The following is a 21,997-nucleotide window of genomic DNA, read 5'->3' as shown; positions in this document are numbered from 1 at the left end:
TTTGCCTTCAATACAGAATAAGTGATTTTTCAGGAAAACCTAGATTAATTAGATACCTGTCTCCTATTAAAATCTTGCAGATCTAATTCTCAGAAACTTATATGAAAAAGTGGGCAGGAAAATGATTTAATAGAAAACCATCAGCATTAATGCAGCTTTAAAGCTGAAAGATTAGAAAAGTCTTTTGGCTTTGGCATTCACCAAACATCTTGGAAAGTTTTTCTCAAGAAAGAGGCTAAGGGTATAATAATGAAAAGATTTCTTATATTACCATATACCATTTGCCATTGCGAACTTAAGTTTAATTGTACACAGTTGGCCTTGTTAGAAAGGGACATTAATTGTCAAAATAAGCTGAATATGTAGATGGTTTTTATTTTTTGAATATCCAGACTTCTGAAATGCTTTCAATGTGCCCATTTCTTTCAATTTAACTTGCATGTGTTTTGAACATCAAAAAAAGTGGCAACAAAAACTTCTTTTTATTTGCATATATATTTATGAGGCTGTATCTTATGGCCTGCTCTTTATTTAGCCTGCTCTGCATTTTGTCTCTGCCTGGCTTCTTGCCCACACAGCTGCCCTTGTGTATGACATTGTCTTAGCTCTTTCACCTACATCTTCTCTAACTACTTCAGCAGTTACACTATGTAGGATTTGCTGCAGAGATTTCTAAATATAATATCCCTCTCTGGTCTTTGCTGATCATTTCTTCAGTTTCCTGAACACTTGTTTGTTATTTGAGAAGCTCAAGCATGCATGAGTGCTCATCTTCTCTTAGCCTGCAAATGGTTTCATAAAAGGGAAATAGCTTCATAACATAATAACAATTTTACATTCAAATGCCATTAACATTTGCAAGTGCATTCTTTATGTTATCCCATATAAATCAGTTACTTATGACTTCAGATAAATTTTTGTGGGTCTTAATTTCTTCTTAAGATCTACCAACAAATACTTTCATAGCTATGTGCTTTGAAAGAGCATTTGCTGTGTGAGCAATAATTCATTAAAAGAATTTCAGAGCAGAGTTTTCAAGGACTGTAGTTTTTCCCCTGTCTGTATAATCTTGGGCAGACCACTGTCAGTCCTTATGTTTCCCTGGCATGAGATCAATTCCCCCACCAACCATACTTTTGGACATGTTGTTGTGAAGATTATTGCCTGTTAAGCATTTGAAATACTTTATGGGTGGTTCATCATAAGCAACAATTCTAGGGTAAATTCATATGACACACAGAGTAAACCCTCTGCACTTTTAGTTGTAAGGTGCAACTTGCAACTAAATTTGGAACTAAACTTGCAACTAGGATGGAAGGCCTGGAGTGATTAGAAGGAAAGCAGGAAGGCTGGAAGAGGAAGCACCCTTATGTATGGCAAATGGTTTTTGTCCCTGTGTAAATCCCACCCCTTCTCAGGGTACTGCATGTTCCAGCATTGTGGCAAGCTATTTTAAGGGGTTAGGGGGAAGGGTCCTAGAAACAGGGCAGTAAGATATAACTGACTAATGAATCTGCTAATTTTCATCCATCCTTATGAGGACCTCCACAGATAGGAGAGGGTTTTTGTGGCTTGCAGATGCAAGGTATACACATACCTGCAACAGTGGCAGACAATTTTCTTTCCACAGCTTTGAGCCTGAGGATTCTTGTCTTTTGTCTCATGATCACAAAATGGAAAGTAAGTTACTTCTTATTCTCTCCAAGGGAGTATTACAAAAGAGAGAATCCTAGTAAATGTTATTGAAGCAGTGTAGTAATTATAGGGATATATACGGAAATAATGGTTCTTTCCTTTAATCCTGGTTTAGACTGGACCAGAATATGGTCAAGGAATGAATCCCATCAGTCGTTTGGCTCAGATCCAGCAAGCCAAAAAGGAGAAGGAGCCAGAGTATGTTCTTCTTTCAGAGAGAGGAATGCCTCGCCGTCGGGAATTTGTTATGCAGGTACCCTTTGTGTCATGTTAGAGATAATGGCCTTGCTAAGTATTTTGCTCAAACTCAAACAAAATGGTGGCATAATATGAAGTGGAACTCCTTCTGTTAAGCTTTTTGCCTTGCTGTCACATATACAGGAATCATATGAAATACAGAAAGCCCATCTAAACTTTCTTCTTCCTCTTAGTGAAACAAATGGCCATTGAATTATGTGCCCTCTGGATGCTTTTCATGTGTTTTGCATTATTTTACATTCCTTTTTTTATTTCACCTGATTGTTATTGTCTTTATTCCTAACGGTTCATGATTTATTTACTTTTACTTGTTTTTTTGGAAAAAAATAAAATTGGGCTGGTGTTGATCCGAGGATTCCAGCAATACATAGTATTCTGAAATATGGACATTAATATCTCCATATTATCGGGCATTTTGGCTTTATAAAATAGTGATGTAAATTTTTTCAGCTTGCCAGTTTCTTTGTGACTTTGTTATCTCTGAAATAAAACAAAAAAAGCCAACCACATGTTTTAGACTGTCCTGTGACTGGACCTAATACTGAAACAGTAGATCATTAAAATTCCTTTCAAATTTAAATTAAGAACATGTACAAAAAATTGGCATAACTGTGATATTTTGTTAGATAACACAACAGCAGGTTGAGAAAGATTAGAATCAGGACAGGATTCTGTATTCTTGTGTTTGCAGTCAAGGGTAATTTTGTGCCGGAACAACTCAGAACAGCACCCCAGCATGTTTTGACTTCTTGCCTACCAACCACACCAAAATGTCACTTCTGATCACAAGCAAAATTTATGACGTTCCAGCACCTCCTTCTCCAGAAAATTAGTTATGTTTTCAATTCAATCTCTTAAATTCTTCCTTCATATCTATGAAAATAAGCTAGTGATCTTAATTTTCTTGGGCCTAAGTGGTCTTTCTTCGTAATTTATTATTTTTCTCTCTGAAAGAAGAAAAAATATTGTGTTCTTTTGTGTTGCGGAATCTTTTTTTTTTGAATATAAACTTGGATTTCTAACATTTTATGAGACCTGAAAGTATTTGAAAAAGAGTGATTCTGTCACAGAAAATCTCATTTCCCATGCTTAGACCCCCATGGGACTGTCCATAGTTGGTAGTTGCTGTATGAGGCCAGAATAGTGTAACACAGTATTAGAAAGACAGGCTGGAAGTTTAGTTTTCTGTTGGAGGAGTGTCAATAATGGCAAAGTCTTCCGTTTGTATGAAAAAGGAATTGTAAAAGCAGTGATTATGTAGAAGATTCCTGTATCTAAGAAGATTGTGAAAGAAAGAGATGAAGAAACTCCACAGAGAAGTTGCTTTGTTACAAATACTTTTAAACTCCATTTTCACCCTTTTGTAATATCTTCACACTAAAATTATTCTACTATTTATCCCACCTTCAGGAAGTCTCAGTGGATTCATTATGACATGCAGAAAACCTTATCAGAATAAAATACCTTTGTATAAACTACTTAAACCATGTCTTCATTTAATTTAATTGAATGTGGAAGTAAAATATCCAGAGATAATATGTTCATTTTTATCTGTCACACAAAGAGCAAGTTTAGATGTGATGAAATGGATCCAATTACTTGTCCTGGCTACTAGATAAACAGAAGAAAACCTCTGATGACATTAGTTGGTGTTCTGTTCCCAAAGTTAATTTCAGAAAGCTCTTTCTCTTTGTAGTCAGGCCTTTAATCCTTGATAGAGGTTATAATAATAGCTAAACCAGTTTTACAGGTCTGAGAAATAGCAACACATTGATTTATTGTGAGCGATGTTATAAATTATCTTTTTGTCTTGTCCCATTAAAGTCCCTCAATTTTATTGCATAGAAACTTGTAGCAGATTGGCTATTTTCTAATTGTTGTTGTGAACTGCATAGAAGATAAGGTTTATATTTCAAGATTATTAATATTTTTGGCATAGGTAGACAAATCTTTTTTGCCTAATGATGTATATATATGTACTTTGAAGGGATATTCATGATTATTATTTATTTACATTCTCTTCTTAATATTTAGAATTAAGAGTATTTGAGTAAATAAGAGTTTAAACTTTAGGAAAATACATATATTATTAATGAAGGAAAGTGAAGAATTACTGAATGGCATAACCTACTAAATTACATAAACTACTAAATATAATTTATTCTTTATTTAGCATTTGTATGCCTTTTTTAACCATTTTTTAAAGCTCCTTCAGAACTGTTTCTGGTCTTTGACCTCTGGGTTTTGGGGGTTTTTTGTTATTCAGATTATCTTGATGATTTATTATTTTTATTTGATTTTGCTTTCCTTTTTTGACATGGTTTTGAAACTGTGCAGTATTTTGAGACACAATTTGGCAAATAGAAGGGCTTAATAGACTGAGCAAAATACACCAATCAAAGAGCTATGAATGAAGAACAGTGAGAGTGCTCATGTCACAAACCAGACATATACAGCACCAAGAGTTTTAAGAATGGTACCAAAGCCAAGGATTAAGTTGGAGCCACACATTTTGTGGATATCCATTACCTACAGTTTGTCCTTATTTTGGGGTTTTAATTTCTCCTAGTGTTATGAAAAGCATCATGTTTGTCAGAAACCCTTTGTACTGTACAGAGCACAGGTACACTGAGGAGCCTTCTTTGCAAGGACTGTTTGGCTCAAAGCTTGTCAGGTGTAAGCAGTTCCAGCCCCTTGTTCCTTGCAGTGCAACAAAGTGGGAGGAAGGCAAATATGATTTTCTTCCTTCTTTAGAAGCCACTCTAGTTAAATCTCAAGTCTGTTTGCCTGTCCATTGTTCTGCATACTATTCTGATGATGCTGGGGAGCTGCTGCAGGCAGCACTCCTTCCCACAAGAAGGAGGAAGTTCACATCCTGAGGCAATTCCAGTGTTAACAGAGAGGGGGAGAGGAAGAATGGGGGTGACACAGAGGCTGGTGGAAGAGAGAGGCAACTGTGTGTGCACTGAGATGCAGAAAAATGTAGCTCTTGGGTATGGGTTTGGTGATCTTCTGAAAATCTAAACAAGCCCTTCTAAGTGAATACTGTGGTCCCCTTTTGCACTGCTGTGTCTTTTTCAAGATTGCATCTTCCTCAAAAGAGCTGACAGCTATTGATAGATCAGCAAGAGTATTATATGATGATATTAAGGAGTATTGCATTTGTCATGATTATGATCAATTTTTTCCTTTTAAGGTAAAAGTAGGCAATGACATTACTACTGGAACAGGCCCAAACAAGAAAATAGCTAAAAGAAATGCAGCAGAAGCAATGTTGCTACAGTTGGGTTACAAAGCCTCTACTCCTCTTCAAGACCAGACAGAAAAGGTGAGAACCAATTGTTGTGATGACCACAATTATCCTTGTCTAGGTTTTTGAGCTGTATCAGCTAATCACTTAGTAAAACTGGAAGCTTAATCTTGTGCACACCCTATTTTAGGGAGTTGCTTGTCACAGATTAGCCTTTGTTTAGTTACAGCTCTACAGCTACCCTTAATATTAAGTGCAGCCTCTGCTCCTGTGAGAGTAATGAGGTACAGAGTTCCGTAGAATAGTGTGTGTGCAAAAGTGTTCATGTGATCCATGCACCTATTTCTGCTTGCAAATCAGGATGAATGTACCTCTTGCTTTTATTCCATTTTGGGCGTTCATGAGAGCCCAAAGGAACAGAAAGGAACAACGTTAGTAATTTTCATATATGAAGTAGTAATCAATGTTTATCTTCCCATTGCATATGCACTAACAGGATTACAGAAAAATAATGGCCTTTTCACATTTGATGACTGATAAAGAAAATATGTGTCACTTTTTTTAATGAAGAAGGAATTGCATTTTAAAATCATATGTGTTGCAAGTATGTATTTCCATATTAACTACCCTTAACTTAGCACTCCTCTCCTGTCTTGAATTTATTGATTAGGGCTTTTGTAACCAAAATTGGCTGTTAAAGTTTTGCCTTTTGTTTACTGAAAAGATACTTGCTAAGGTATTTAACTGAGCTGTGGATCCTAAACAGTTTCAGTCATATACAGGCTCACTGCATGTATATATTTTGATAATTACTTATATGTTTACAGTGGCTGCACAAGGTAGCCAACAGAATGTTCTGTTGGGCTTTTCTAGGACTACATAATAAATCTGAATATAGTATATGTGTACACATCTATGTGTATGTAAATATGAAGATACTGTGTTCTATATGTTCTATATTCCTAACCAGGAAAAAAGAAATACTGTACTGGTTACTTGACCCCACCTTCTTCTGTTTCACTGTCCTTTGAGAGTAGCAGCAATATGTGTGCTGTTCACACTCACCTTCACTATCTTCTTCACTATATGTCTTAGTCATAGACAAGTGTGAAATACTCTAAACAGAGTCCTTGGAAGCTGGATGATGTTCCTAGTGAGAACACACTGTTCAGACAGGGCCATTTAAAAAAAAGCTTCTGACTGAGTCAAATGATAATTTATTTTCACCAGAATGCTGAGACATTTCTGCTGTAGAATACACTCTCTATGGTATAAAACTATCAACTTTTTCTTCACAGCCAATTTTATCAAATGGCTTTAATAAAAAACAAGTCAAAACAGAAAAATCAATTTTTTTATTCTAATATGAAAACATAGGTTGTCATTCTAGGATTTTAAATTGGCTGAACTAATTTTACAGTATTTTTCAGATATAAAGCCTGAAAAAATTCAGCCCACAACATAGTTTCTTTGCAGAGCTCTACATAGTGGAAACTTGTGGTTACATTGAAATCCTTACCAAAAAACTGAGTGGCTAAAAAGGGATGCTGCTGCTTTGTTTCCCTACATTTATTAAGCTATTGCTTACAAGTGCATTGTCTTTAGAAAATCAGGCTTAATTGCATACTTGCAAATATAGACATTTCAGGATTGGTAGACTAGTGTACAATGGCCTAATATTATTCTGAATACAATGAACAAACGTTACTGTATCCAAAAACTGTGAAGTACTCAATTTTTATGTAGTGGCAGAATCATAACAAAATTTTAAAGCTTTGTTGGGGTTTAAGGACATGAAATATCTAGAGCATCTGGTTTTATCTTCTGTATATATGTCTGGACATATCTAGAGATGCACAAAGTTAGTTTGTGTAGCTGAAGGAATTTTAACTCTCAAATTAAACTCTGGTGGAGAAGAGGGAATAAAGCCCTTAGATCTCTATCAATTTGAGCATTGCAAAATTCCTTGCATATAAATTGCAGAATAAGGACATATCATTAGAAAATACTTGTTTCACTCTTTGAATCCAAAATGGGTCCCAGTGTAGATTACCTGATGCAGCAGGTTGGCATCTAAATAGGTAATTTTCACCTGTATATTTTTCAATGATGTTAAAAAAGGCAATTCTTTTTTCCCCTGTGCTCCCTTTTCCTCAAGTCCTTCCATTCCTCCTCCCTTAAAAATAAGCAAAACCAAATCCAGTGTGCTTTTTTTTCCTTAACCCTGGTACATAAAAAGTGACTGTATTTATTGTTTTAATGGAGACCTAAGAGCATTATAAGAACAATGTGTAGTGCTGACGGCAGCACAAGTAAGCAGGTAATGCAAAAAAGTAAAGGCTCTGCTCTTTTCTGGATTAAACTGATTCCTGAAAGAAATCAGTAATGGTTTTGCAGAGCCTTGAGGAGAGCAATTTGGAGGTATGCTGGGAGACATTTTGCAGTTGTCAGAATTTCAGCTGTATGGATGAGAATGGAGAGTTGTAGTAATTTTTTCATGTTTCCAGCTTTTTGTTTCTTCTTGCCACTTGTCTTCTCTTAGAGAGAAGAAAACCAAGGTAGATTGCATTCATGTGAGGCAGCAGTACTAAGGATCACTTACTCATAGAGGAATTATTAAATTCTCTGTTATGATCAAGTTAATAAACAATAAAAAAGAGAAGAATGAGGAAAGCTGGAAATCTGGAAATCTTTTCTTATTGTAACAGTGTGCTTGTGCTGCCATCGTGTTACAGATGGTCAGGATGATTTTCTGACAAAACCATGCTGTTGTTAACAGCAGTAAATACAAACATATTTATAGATTTCATATTGCTTACTCATATGTAGAACTGTTGTCACCCATATTTTCAAATATACATATTACCTGCTTCATAATATGGATAAAACAAGTTATATGAAATTAAAGTGTATGGATGTAGGTGACCAGTTTGAAAGCTGACTGTAATGCCTGTCCTTTTCCATCAAATATCTCCCATTTTCACTGCACATTGCCAAGGCTCTTTGGGATGTACATGATGATGGAAAGCAGGGAAACAATCATCGAAATACCTGCTTTTCATGGTGTGCTCTCTAATCCTCTTTTCCAAGTAAAATGTATAATCTAGTGCTCTGCATTATGACATGGTAGTAATCTAAACAGCCTTAATGCAACCTCTTGTGATGCAGAGGCAGATTTCAGCTGGTTGATTTTCCTTCTCATCTCTTTCACTTTCCAACCCCATCTTCGAGAGCAAATGATTACAACTTTGTTCTGGCGTATTGCCTGCTTTGCTGTGAGTTTTTCTGTTTGCATAGAAAATCCCAGTGAAATCTGAAAAGGATCATTCATTTCACATTCACAGAGCTGCTTGTCAATAGCTCCTAAGTAATGAGGAAGATCTGACTTTTTTATTCAGTTTTATACATACACCTAGAACACTGCTATCTTATTTACTGCATAAACCTCAGTATTGGCTTAATTTTGAACCTTTGTGTTAATTGTTCTCCTTTCTCATGTCAGAGTAATACCCAGTATTAAACATAGTAAAATTAATTTGAGGACAGTCAGCTTCCTGAAAAGTATATTAAAATAATTGAAAATTGCAATATTTTTTACTTCCACTTCAGTGACTAAATCAATTTAAAATGTACTTGTTAGTAAATATTTTTAAATTACACCCAAAGTACTTTATATTGTTTACACATTCCTTCATAGGCGGTAATTGGGATCTTCTTGTTTTAGAATGTAATTTCTCTGTTGACTGTTTATGTCTTCAGCTGAGAGCTGCTTAAAACATTTAATTTTATTTAAGTCTGATTTGGTAACACATTGAGTTGAACCTAATCCTTGGGGAAACATTTATATTTCAGTGTTAGGCAATAGTTGTTAATGTTTACCCATGAAGGGTACATTTCTCAAATAACCTGTCTTAGGCAAAAATTAGGATGAGTTAGCAAAGTTTTGTGAACAGATGTGGCAGTCTCAACTCATCCTTTTTAGTGTATTTCAACTAAATTTATAAACAGGAGTGTTCTGTTTAGGGAGCAGTTTGCTCTTTACTTACTTATCTTTTTCTACCTGTTTCAGCTTGGAGAAAACAAAAGTTGGAATGGCCAAAATGTTGGGTTTCCTGAGCCAACAAGTAATAGTAAGTATTGCTTTCTAAATTTATATTAATACTTATTTCTCTTTGTCTCTGTATGATTTGGATTATCCAAGACAATTGAAATGCTTTTTGTATATGTTTTAGGGGTTTTGTTGCAATTAGATGAATTAACCCCTGAGTGTCCTGTGTTTGGGTGTAGGTATGAATGAGTGTAGAAACAAGGAAATTTTTATCTATCAATTGAATCATTGAATCCTTCAGTTTGTAAGGGATTTTAGGAGGTCACCAAAACTGCTTGCTCAAAGCACAGTCAGTGCAGAGTTGAGATAAGGTTGCCTATGACTTTTAACAGTTCTCTAGTGATGAAGGTTCCATAGCTTCTCTGGGCAGCCTGTTCCAGTGCTTAACTGTCTTCACATTGATTTTTTTTCCTTTTATTCTTGTCAGAATATCTCCTGTTTGTTTATGGCTGTCATCTCCTGTTCTTCTGCTATATACCTCAGTAATGTGCCTGGCTCCATCTTTTCTGACAACTTCTTCTTAGATATTGGAAGGCAGGTGTTGGGTCCCAACAGATTTCCATTATCTAGGAATTTATCTACCAAGACTCTAAAATCACAGCTTAGAGACAAGAGAGACACGGTGTCAAAATCCTTGCTAAAGCCAAGGTAAATGACATCCACTGCTCTCCATTCATAAAACCAGTCATTTTATCATGAAAGGCAATCACTCTGTGCCCAGAAATGGCTTTAAGAGGACTGCATGATTTTCCCAGGGACCAGACTGAGGCTGACCAGCCTGCCTTTTTTGAGTACAATGCATTTCTCCAGGCACTGGAGATTTCTTCTCATCTCCAGGACTTTTTGAGGAGAACAGAGAGTGGCCTCATAAATGATGCAAGCTGGTTGACTCAGCACACTGAGATAGATCCCATTTGGTGCAATGGATGCACAGGAAATTCTACCTGAATATGAGGAAGAACTTTACTGTCCAGGTGACTGAGCACTGGAACAGGTTGCCCAAAGAGGTTATGGAGTCTCCTTTACTGGAGATATTCAAGAACAACGTGGACACAATCCTGTGCCGTGTCCTCTGGGATGACCCTGTTTGAGCAGAGGGATTGGACCAGGTGACCCAACTGTGGTCCCTCCCAACATGACCCAATCTGCAATTCTGAGATTTTGTGATTTATATGGGCTCATTTCTAGCTTTTCTCACAACATCCCTGACTCTGATGAAGTTCTGCTACTGGTAGTTCCTCTCTTCCTTGAGCTTTGTCTATAAGACACAAAAACCCAAGAAACCTTGTTGGTCAAGATTGAATTTGGTTTCACTGCAACAGGTAAAGAATAGGACAGAACTTGGTGAGTTTATAACTAGATTTTTGCTGTTTAAAGTGGTAAAGATAATATAAATAGTACTTTTTCACTTCTTCTTGAGCCCTGGATTTTTCTCTAGAATCGCGTGTAGTTTTGAACTTCTTAAGGGTCCTAAACATTATCTCCCTCAGCTAAGGATTGTAGAGATATGGACACACACATGAGCTACCTTCTATTTTTTGCCTATATACATCTGAAAGACATGCTCCTAAAAGCAGGTTTTAAGGAGTTTCAGTAGTGTTCCATTATTTATATGGTCTTCCCACTCACCACAGAGGGACCCAGAGACCTGAGGAATAATTTTTGCTTCAACTTACACAACACTTTGCTAGTGTTTAAAGTGGTCTTGGATGGAGCACATGCCATTGTGTTTCCCTGAAAGGAAGGATTCTACAGGATCTAAGTCTTCCCATTAATGGCTTCCTTACAGCCCTGTCATCAACCCCCATCAATACTTTTAGATGATTTGTATTTGTATTGTCAAAATCTCTAAGGACAAGATCTGTGAAATATCTTCAAATGTTAGCATCTTAGAGTTTGAGACAGCAGCATAAGACCTCTATTTTTTCTCTTGTCCTTTCAGTATCTTGTAGCAGAGATACTTATGGATGAAAACTTGATTTTCTGTTAAACCAACAAGAAAAAACAATCTCTTAGGCTGCTCAAGACAACTTTGACAGTTATACCTTTAAATCCAAATCTAGAAGGAGAACACAAAGGCAAACTCATTCAACAGCAGACAAGATCAACAAGAAATGATATTTTAAACTTGTACCAAATAACTTATTTTTCACAGATCTGCTCACAGACCTTTTTGCAGCCACCAGAGCCACAATACAGAAACAGTTTTTCATTCTGGGACACTTTAGTAATGCTTGATGCCTTCATTTCCATTCTTCTGATCTACAAGTAAATTGGAAGTTGAAAGAGATGGAGCCTGCCAATAGACAGAGCATTTGTTCAGAGACCACTGTTCTTAGTCTCTTAACCCCCTTTTTTGAGGGTTCCAATCTAGAGGCAACATTAATAATAAACAGGTGATTTAAGTGTATAATAGAAAGTTAGAGGGTTGGAATGAATCTTAAAGATTATCTAGTCCCCACCACCCCTGCTGTGTGCAGGGACACCGTCCACTAGAACAGATTGCTCAAGTATTTATCCAGCCTGACTCTGAACACTGCCAGGGTGTTTTGAATAAAAGAAATCACTTCTATGAATGATCTCTCATGCACCTGTGAAGTGCAGGGTTTTAAAAGGCAGTTCCAAACAAGTTCCACAATTTAAGATTAAAAATGTCACATCCTTTCAGGTGCGAGTATACTAGTTTATTTTTAAGAACAGCACTTTTTGGAAGGTAAATTTACTCTTTGAGTTTTTAAAGCAATTTTTTAAAGTTAGGAAGCTTTAAAGAGGGCAAATAGAGCAGCTTCCTCCCTTTTGTATCCCTCTTAAAAGAGAAATGTACAGTTTGCTTTTCTTGTTACCATAAACGTAACTTTCAGTGATCTTCAAAATCTGAGGCTCTGAGATTACTACATCTACCATTGGGCAGCTTTTATTCATATTTCCAATCATTTTATTCCAGGAAAACAATTGTGTCCTGCCAGGCCAGGCTATTGTGCATCAGTTTCCTTTTGCAGACAGATAGTCTTTCTTTGTGTACATAATGCCCTGTGTTTCCATCTGAATCAAATAAAACTGGAATAGTAAAGGGAATTTGTATACTTCAGTACAACAGAAAACAAAAATCATAACAGTTCTATATTTTAGCACAGTTGAAGAACAGATTTCATGGTTCTCTTACAACGTAGTTTGTTTTTGCAGAGAAATACTCTACAGTTTGTATCCTCCTAATTACTAGCTCAATATATATTTAGTATTGCCTATTAAATATTCTTGAATTATAAATTCTCCTGCTGCCCTCTATCATGTTACTCTTGCATTATCCATGTGGCAAACCTCACTTCTGTTCCTCCAACTCACTGGCAAAGCTTCTTCCCACAGGTTTATTTCTTTACCTGTCTTCATTTCACAATTTCAAAGAAAGATGAAACACAAAGCTATTGGTTTCTTGGTTTGGAATATCTTTAATATTCTTCACATGTGAAATGGCAAGAACATTGAGTTTTTTTCCCTTATGCTTCTGGAAGAGACTTTGAGAAATTGTGAGCAGACCAGAAGTATTTGCAGCCTATATAGAAGATGTTTACTGTAAACAGAATCTCATTTATCTCTCTTGATTTAAGTAGTTATCAACAGAAACAAAACATGCAACAAATAAACAATCCTATTGCAAGTGCATTTTCATGGAAACATATTTTTGTTTTGTATTTCTGGATGGGGTAATAACAGACATCATACAAGATGTGTTCTAGGAGAAACTGTAGATAAGCTATTAAAAACAGTATAAAAATAAAAGTAAAATGTTACTGTGTTTATAGCTATTATAATTCAAAGAAGGAAAAAAATGACCATAACTGTTTTTACAGGTTTCCCAATTTCAGGTTTCTATCGTATAGGTTTCCTTAACCTAATTCTAACAATTCTGGGAGTCACAAAGTACTGAAAATCTGATAATTTTAAAAAAACCACATTCAGAGTAATCTTACCTCTCTGTGAAGGACAGACTCTTTGTTTTTCTTGCCTAACATTTTATTAGTAGGGATTCGTGCATGACTTTACAGTCTTTGTTCTTTGGAGTACATCTGCTCCTGCTGTTTGTTCACCACCTGAAATCATAACCATTTGTTTGTGACATCACAATTAGTTACTGGGAAGATGATTAGATTGTCACCAACAGATGATTATGATTTCAGATGGTAAATGAGCAGCAGGAGCAGATGATCTCCTAAGGAACAAAGATACTTGATCTCATACAATTGTTCTCAGTGACAAAAAAAAAAAAGGGAAAAGAAAAAAATAAATAGATATTCTGAAGAGTTTCTTAAGTCTGTAATAAGAAAATTTTGTATTTTTCTGTAAATAACATCTTTTATTGTTTTTAAAACTCTACTTCAATATAAGTTAAGAAATATAAATTAAGAAATATTAAAAATACAAAAAGATTTACATTCAGATACTTTCTTAAAAGTTTCTTCACCAGCATTTTGGAGAAGATAAATGCAACATAAATTATATATTTATGAAATTTTGCATACTAATACTTTTTCGCTCTGAAGGAAACAAAATTTTTATGAACTTTGTAGTTCTGGTCCTCAGCAGCTTCAGAAAAATATTTTTTTATCTAGTCCTCTAATTGTTTGTTTTTCAGCTGGGGATTTTGGTGAAGACTTCCAGTAGATAATTTAACAGCCCTGTGTTTCCATAGCAGGAACAGAAGTCTACAGTTTTGGAATAAATTTTTTTGTGTTGTAATTTGGGCATTTTTTTGTGTGTTATATTTTGCTGAAATATGTAATTCTTTTGGATATCTTTCAGAGGTGACTTATAGTGAATTGTGTGCATTTTTACTTACTAAGTACTGCTGTTGCATTGGACTTGGCTTTTGAATTGCTTCCAAATTTACTCAACTTTGTCAATTGTAATGCTCTTGCTAGGAGTTACATTGATACATCACTAAATGTTTGCTGATTATTTGCCATTCTGACTAGAAACCACAGTAAAGGAATTGACAACACCACTTACCTGATGAAAGGGCGCAGAACAATAGTTTTCCATCTGTTCATTTTGATATTTTTCTTCTGTTTTGTGGGGATTTTTTTAGCTAACAAACTATCAGGTGAGCCTTATACCATCAATGGTGCAGTTCCTTCAGCTGAGCCATTTGTCTTCACTTGATATGTCTCACAGCCTGTTCTAGCTCTTATCACAGCTGGTTATGTTTAAATAATACCTTGCCTCTGTACCTGCTGAGTTGATTTGCTAATTTTCTAATTAAATTTTCTTTCTAACTGAAGATAGTGGAAAATTAAATTTAGAAGCAGAGGAGATTTGTTCAATTTTATTTCTTTCCTAATTTACTGAAACTAGGAAATCCATGCTGCATTTGGCATTATTAATAACTGATGTGTTATTTTTCAGTTTCCTCTAACAATGAAAATAATTTTATCCAGTGTAATACCAGTTAAATGCGTCTTACATTTATTTGATAGTTGAAAAAACTTCTAAACCACCTAATATTAAAAAACATATTAACAAAACAGGGAAGAGAGCGTTATTTTTTCTTTGCTGTTTTGAGAACTAGGGACAAGAGCCAAATTAGCATTTTTATGTGTGAGTGGGATTTGGGCTCAACTCTGGAGCATAAGACAACGACTGCAAGTGGTCCTTCTCTATTTCCCACATTTCAGTTAAGTGCTTAAAGTTCTGCAAGGTTTTCATCTTCAGAGATGATGATTTCTGTGCTGAGTTTAGAGTGCAATGTGTGTTTATAAGGAGCCTAGTGTTTTAAGCATGTGCCCAGAGCATTGGAGACTTAGTTTCCTTCTTCAGCAGAAGGAGAGTATTCATGAAGTGCAGAGTAATCTGGATAATGGCAGCTGCCTTTTGGAGGTGTCTATCTAACATGATTTGCAGCCAAAAAAGGAACAATCAAATGCTCACAAAATATAGGAAGTACACAGGGAAGGAGTGATCTAAAGTAATCATGACTGGAGTTTGCCTGTTGATTGAAACTCTTGTGAATGAAAATGCAGATGTGTATTCAGGTGTCTCTGGCTGGTTTCCAGATATTCTGCATATTTTAGATACAGGTTAAAAAGAAAGAGTAGTGAGAAACCTGCTGCCTGGTGGTTGTTGTACAGATTGTGCATATGTGAGAAATACAGACTTGGGCTATGATATCTGTGGTTTGGGTGCCGTCAAGATAAGAAGAAGCTCAAGTCACCTGTCTGGGAGACTGCTTAGCCATCAAGCTTTTGATGTATGGAATGTATAAAGAGGAAGCAGCCAACATGGCAGGAGACAGCCAGCTCTATGGATAGAGATGATTTCAGATAATGCATCCTTTTGTTTTTATCATTCTCCTAAAAGGCTGATATGAACTGCATTTATTCAAGGTTGCTATTCCTTTGGAAAAATCTGCAAATGAAGTAGAAATGCAGAGCTCTTTTTTGATGTTAACTCTCCAATTCAAATTTAATTATGTAAATATGCTAAGTATCTGCATTTGGTATTCTGTCTTCTGGTGAGAAAATGGAGCAGTATCACATCATTCACCTCAGTACGGTGTTACTCTAAATATTTTCACTTTTCTGGAGTCTTTTCTCCTTTTCCAACACCCTTCCCTCCAACCTGGAACCCACCATGTACCTCACCCTTAGTTTAGGATAATCATGTCCTTGAAAAAGTGAATCTCCTGAAGTGAAACTTTGTTGCTGACAGTGGTAAAATTTAATCCTCCACTCTTTCCTTTGTGCCCTTTCAACATCAAACACAGCTCTCTCCTCTGATTTCCTCCTCACTCATACATTTCCTGTGCTTGTTGATGGCCCCCTTGGCCTTCTTAGCTTCAGCAGCCTCTCTGTCATTGTCTCGTAGATCTGCTCATTATTTCTTCTCTTCTCCATGTGGGTCAGGCCATTGTTTTCATCATCACCATTCTCATTCCCCTCCTAATCTGTTAATGAATGGTCTTGACTGCACAGGTTGCCTCCAGTTGCACTCAGGCACTCTCCTAAATTGCTTTACCCCCACAAATATCACTTTCTAGCAGCTGTTACAAGCACCTTGATCTGCCAGCTCACTAGCTTGATTTGCTCCTGCTCCAAATTTGCTGATCCTCTTTACTGCTAAGAATACTGACCTTCCTTCTGTATTTTGCTTGCTTTTTTCCTGAACCTGCTCAATCTTAATATTTGGGTATGTATTACATGGACATACTGCTGGAAAATTATGATGCAGGAATTATCATGTAACACTTACAGTGTAGATGTTTCATCTGTCTGTTGGAATATATCATAGAATATCCTGTAGAAATTCCCCACTGCAAACACTATGCCTTTTTTTTAACCAAAATCTTATGCATTCAAGCAGGAGTGAAGCTGGGGGAGAATTCAAGACTTTCCTCATGTTCCTTAAATGCCAAATGTATACAATTTAAGAAATGCATACAATTTAAGTGCAATTTCTGTTCTGGCCATACAGAAAATAGTCCAGCGAAATTAGGGATATCAAGACCTGATTTTATGAAGAACTAAATAGTATATACTTCAGTACCATGGTTATTTTAAGGTTAAACAAAGCTTGTATTTTAATGAGCAGCTTTATATAACATCAGTTTGTTTAAGGTCATGTAGACGAGATCTTTTGACTGAAAGACATTGTGTAATGACAGAACATTTTTTCATGTCTGAATATTGCAGTAGCTGGTGACTTAGAAATACCACAGATAGCTGTGTTAAGTAAGTAATGATTGCAGCTTGGTATTTCAAGCCAAGATTGTGTGTAGACAATTGCTGAGAACGTAATGGCCATACTATTCAATTGTCTGAGCGACCTTTTCTGAGTTCCTATTGAGGTAATGAAATTTGAAAATATTCTAGTATATAAATAGCCTTTTACACTGATTGGGGTATAAAACCATAATTTCTTCTTATTATAATATTTACATTTTTCAGTCTTGTTATTGAAGTAGTTATTTGGTTTTGTAAATTCTCTTTTTTTTCTTTTCTTTTACAAATCGGTAGATTTGTAATGGGCCATATTTCAGGGCCTGTTGAGAACCTGCCAGTTCTAGGGAGTAATTTTTGTGTTTGAGTATCCCCCATACCTCTTAAATTCTTGTCCATTTTAATGTACAAAATTGTGAAATCAGGATTAGATTCAGTTCTAACTTTTCCTTCTTACAGCCTTACTAGAAAATTTTCCCCTGTACTTTATGTACCACATTATAAGAAGGCTTTATTCAATGTGACTACAGATAGCATAATCTGAAAGCTTTTTGATGATTATCTATTGAGTATTTTATTCTGTTCCAAAAATACTGATTATTTCCTTATGAGCAGTCTTTTCTTCATCTGGTGATGGGTTATTTCAGATACCAGGCTAAATTTAATTAATGAGCATATCATATACAGAATCATACCATTGTTTACTCTGCATCATTGCACAAGACATGAACACTCCTTTGTGCCATGTCCCTTATCACTGACTGTAGTGCAGGGAAGAGCATGTGCTCTTCATCAGGGTCAGGGGAAGTCATATTGCAGCTGGCACTGCTTCTGACACATGAACAAGTACAGCTTTTTTGTAGGATAAGCAAGAATTTGGGGAGAAAACTGTGTTATCCAAGAAAGAATAAAGTTGTGGTTTAGACCAAGTATAAATGTGAAAAGTCAATGAGTGCCCCTGAACCAGAGAAGTCATTGAGTGAAGGCAGAGGAAGAGTATCCCTGCATTACTGATTAAGTATAGAAGAGAAAAGTAGCACTGACATAAATACATATATATATGTGCAGATTGACAACACAAGCCTGATTCTGTAGGCCATCTTGTGGAGCTGAATGTTAAAATTGAAATCTCAACTTATAATGTTTTCTGCTCTTCCTGAGAGAAACAGAAAATTGGAAATAGGACACCAGCGGTACCTGTGTAGGCTCTAATAGCTGTGAGTGTGCAGGCAATGCTGTCATCACTCTGAACTTTTCTTAATTTAGTAGCCCACTGCTGTGGGTAAGTTGTCACTGTTCCTGTATCAGCAAATTCCATTTTTGCAGAGTCTTATTACATTGAGGCTCGTTCAGTAATATTGTCAGTTGTTGTTCTTCACCCCATTACCCACGCAGACAGTTTTCTAGTGGTTAGTTTTGTTTATCCAAACTCCAGAAAGTGGAGGACCCATTTGTAGAAATGTCCCCTTGTCTTCCCAGCCAAGGGGACACTGAAGAGAAAGGGTTAGAGATAAAAATAATATCACTCAAACAGGGCTTTTAAAGATTGTCTCTATTATGGCTGCTGTGAAAAAAAGGTACAATCAAAGCACTGAGATGACATTTCCAGGGCAAGGCTTATGAGGGTTTGTTGGGCCATCTTATATCTGATTCACACATTTACCTTGGAGTCCAAGCTATTTTGCTATTATCCAATATGTGACAGCAAAAGTAGACAATGGAAGATGAAGAAATTTATTCTTAGGTAAGAAAGGTCTTTGGTGTGTTTTCATGGACTTCAGAAGATTGTGAGAGACTGCAAACAATTACTGCAAATGATGAGTAAGACATGTTTTTTAAATGTTAGTGATTACATTGCATAGCTAGCCTGCATATTTTTGTAGCACATTTGCCCACAGGTTTAAATAATATAAATGGAAATTATTTTAACATGTTTCATAAATGTGCTTCGAAGTTAATGTCCACCAGAAGGTGCAGTGTTGTTGGTCTATTATAGATCCTGAGACTCCTAATAATTATGATTCTTCCTGTGGAGTATGGTGAAGCTTGTACAGATAAATATTTAATGGACCCAAAAGTCTAAGTTTTTTTCTTAGCTGAAAAGTGAAAATGAATGAAAATGTTGCCTGGAGGTGTTCTTTTGCAATGCATAAAGGTGTTAGAGGATAGTATTACTTTTCTCTCTGCTTTTTAATCAACTGATTTTTAGAAGACAAATTAAGATAATTTCTAAAGGGATCTTTTGTTTTGCACTTAATCCTCTATTGTTGTTGTTTTATCCCTTGTCATTTGATAACTCTACTACTGTAACTAAATATATTTACACACTTTCCTATAATACAGCAGAGTTGAAGTAAGCAGGCAACAGTGAGGAATGATATATAAAATAACCTCAATAATACATTAAAAATAGATAATGAATTACAATTAATGTATGTTTTATAGAAGTTTTCAAAGAGATCAAGTTTTTATTGGCCTTTTAAAACATGTTTGTAAGAAGCTTTGTGAAACATAGGCCCTGAATATAAAAAGTTAATATCTTGCAACTACATTAATGTAATGTCTAGAATATTACATTACTTTGTTTCCAGAGATAATCAATGATGGTAATATAATATCTGCCTCTCAGAGCCAATGTATGATTTAAATTAATTATTGCTTATAAAGCACTTTGAAGTCTTTAGCAGTAAGGTGTTGCAAAGTGTAAAAGTACTATTATTAATTTAACATCACCATTAAAGTCAGTACTTTAAGAGCATTTGCTATACTCTGCTCAATATCTTTCTATTCATCATATGCTGCATATTAGTTATTTTAACATTTAGAAAGCTTAGTAATCTGGAAGTATTCCAAACCATTGTTCCAGACAGCAGTTAGATATTTGGGTGGATCATGTAAAAACAGTGAAATGGCTGAGAAAGCATGTAAAATGTTTGTTTTAAGTAATATTACATCAATGGAACAGACATCTGCAGCACTGGACTTGATTTTAAACTTCTTTAAACTTTTTTTAAACTTAACATTGTACTATGTTTTTCTAAAATTTATTAGGGGGGCTAATATCATGTTATTTCTAAACAAGTAGACTGTTTTATCTTTTGCTCAGTTTACATTTCTGTTTCTGAAATATTCGTGGGAAATCAGATTTACAGTGGGCAGTTCTTAGGAGGTGGTGGACACCTGCCACTCAGTATTTTTACTGCTGTTTGGTTTTGTAACCTAACATCAACTATCAAGATGTGCATTATCTTTTTTTTTCAATTTCCATTAATCTTACATCTTGTGTAAGACTTTAAAAATACAGGCAGAGGTGGGCCTTGGAGGTTACAGCCTCCGGAAAAGTGTGTCAAGTTTGTCTTCTCATACAATGATTATGTGTCATAAAATAATGCTGTGTATTTACACAGTTGTTTATCTATTAGATTATGTTTGAAATTGTCCCAGACAGAGAAAAAGAAATTTTAGGGATCCTATCCTCCATACTTCCCAGCAGCATTGTCTTGAATTTGTGCTTAGCTCTGGAGCTCAGTGTGCTGCCTTTGGAGCCGGTTCTAAACTAGGTAAAAGCAGCCTGAATGTTCAGGATCCAACCAGACTTCCCAGCCCTATGGAGGTAGGTGGGGAGAGCAATCAGGTGAATAACAGATATGTCTTTGTAAATGATATAACCAGATGTTCCAGATTTCTAAAAGCAATATGAATTTAAAAGCCAAATGTACGAGTAAATCAATTAAAAGATTCACCTGTAAGCAGTTTGCTGAGTTGGCACTGAGGAAGTTCCATTTTCACCATGTAGTTGAAAATGAGGATATTAATTACAGGTAATATTTTCTGAGTCTTCTCCTTGAGGTAGTCATTTTATTTAAAAGTACTACTTGCACTTCTAGGATTAAAAGAATCTTTCCTAGGTACTGGAAATTAATTTCCTCCTCTTCTTTGAATTTATTCTGCTTTCTGAGATTAATTTAATATGTACTGCAAATGAATTAAACATTGTACCCTTTGATTTCTCTTGGGATTACTAAATCAGTTAACAAACAGGTTTATTATCCCTAGCATGAAATGCCATATGGCTTAGGTTCACTCACATTATATGCTAGAAGATTAAAGTATGTTCTTAATATGAAATTACACATTTCAAGCTCATTTTCTGATGCATTAATAATAAGAAAAAGGTTTCCCTCTAGTATCAGCCAACTGGTTATTTGTGTTTCCAAAAAATGCTTCATTGTGTAAGAAAAATAGCAAACTTCAGACTTAATTCTGCACATTTCCATGCACAGGACTATCAGCAAAACTGATCAAGTATGTATTTCTGTTTCCAAGCAGGTTTAGGGTTGAGATATTTTCTGAAAAGGTATTCACAATGTTTAAATGTAGATAAATTATCCCTAATTTACATCTCACTGGAAATATTTAGAATTTACTCACATAAATAAATCTAGCTTTTTCAATGTTTACCTTAACTCCTGTTGATATTAAGTAGGACACATATGCTTTCCTTTTTCAGTATAAATGTTCTCAAAGGCAAGTAACTATTTGAAAACTATAGGATGAAAACTAGGATATGCAGCTAAATAAATAAATAAATAAATAAATAAATAAATAAATAAATTCCTTTTCACTGCAGAGCAGTCAGTCACATCAGAGTCATTAGCACAGTAACACTGGCTGCAGGGCAATTTAAGATTTTTTTTAACCCCAGGCTGCTGTTGTGATTCAGCAAACTCTTTAAGCCAGCACTCTAGGCAATGCTGCTACTGCAAGGAACCACACTGCCCTTCCAACAATGCTAATGACAGAGAGTAGAAGAAATGAACAATTCCCATGGAAACCCCCTGAGAACAGCCAATACCTCCAGCAGCTCATTCTCATGGACATCCCTACATAGGCCTGCAGGTGCTGGTGCTGGTGCTGGCAAGAGAGCAGCTGGGGAGTACAAACACCAGCTGGAGGTGGGAGAAAAAAACTAAACTA

At 35.7% G+C, this 21,997-nt stretch overlaps 1 protein-coding gene across 4 annotated transcripts in view; it reads left to right on the top strand.

Annotated features, from left to right (window-relative positions):
* Positions 1-21,997, top strand: part of STAU2 (staufen double-stranded RNA binding protein 2) — a 171,307-nt gene that overhangs the window by 62,979 nt on the left and 86,331 nt on the right. For all 4 annotated transcript variants that reach the window (XM_074552514.1, XM_074552499.1, XM_074552506.1 and 1 more), the window contains exons 9-11: positions 1,811-1,948; positions 5,150-5,281; positions 9,273-9,333. In XM_074552514.1, the coding sequence (XP_074408615.1) occupies positions 1,811-1,948; positions 5,150-5,281; positions 9,273-9,333 (331 nt within the window). The remainder of the gene's footprint in view (positions 1-1,810; positions 1,949-5,149; positions 5,282-9,272; positions 9,334-21,997) is intronic.

The sequence above is a fragment of the Zonotrichia albicollis genome, chromosome 1 (genome assembly GCF_047830755.1).
Source record: "Zonotrichia albicollis isolate bZonAlb1 chromosome 1, bZonAlb1.hap1, whole genome shotgun sequence".
NCBI lineage: Eukaryota > Metazoa > Chordata > Aves > Passeriformes > Passerellidae > Zonotrichia > Zonotrichia albicollis.
The sequence above is the reverse complement of the archived record's forward strand: the minus strand, read 5'-3'. Positions and strand labels throughout refer to the sequence as shown.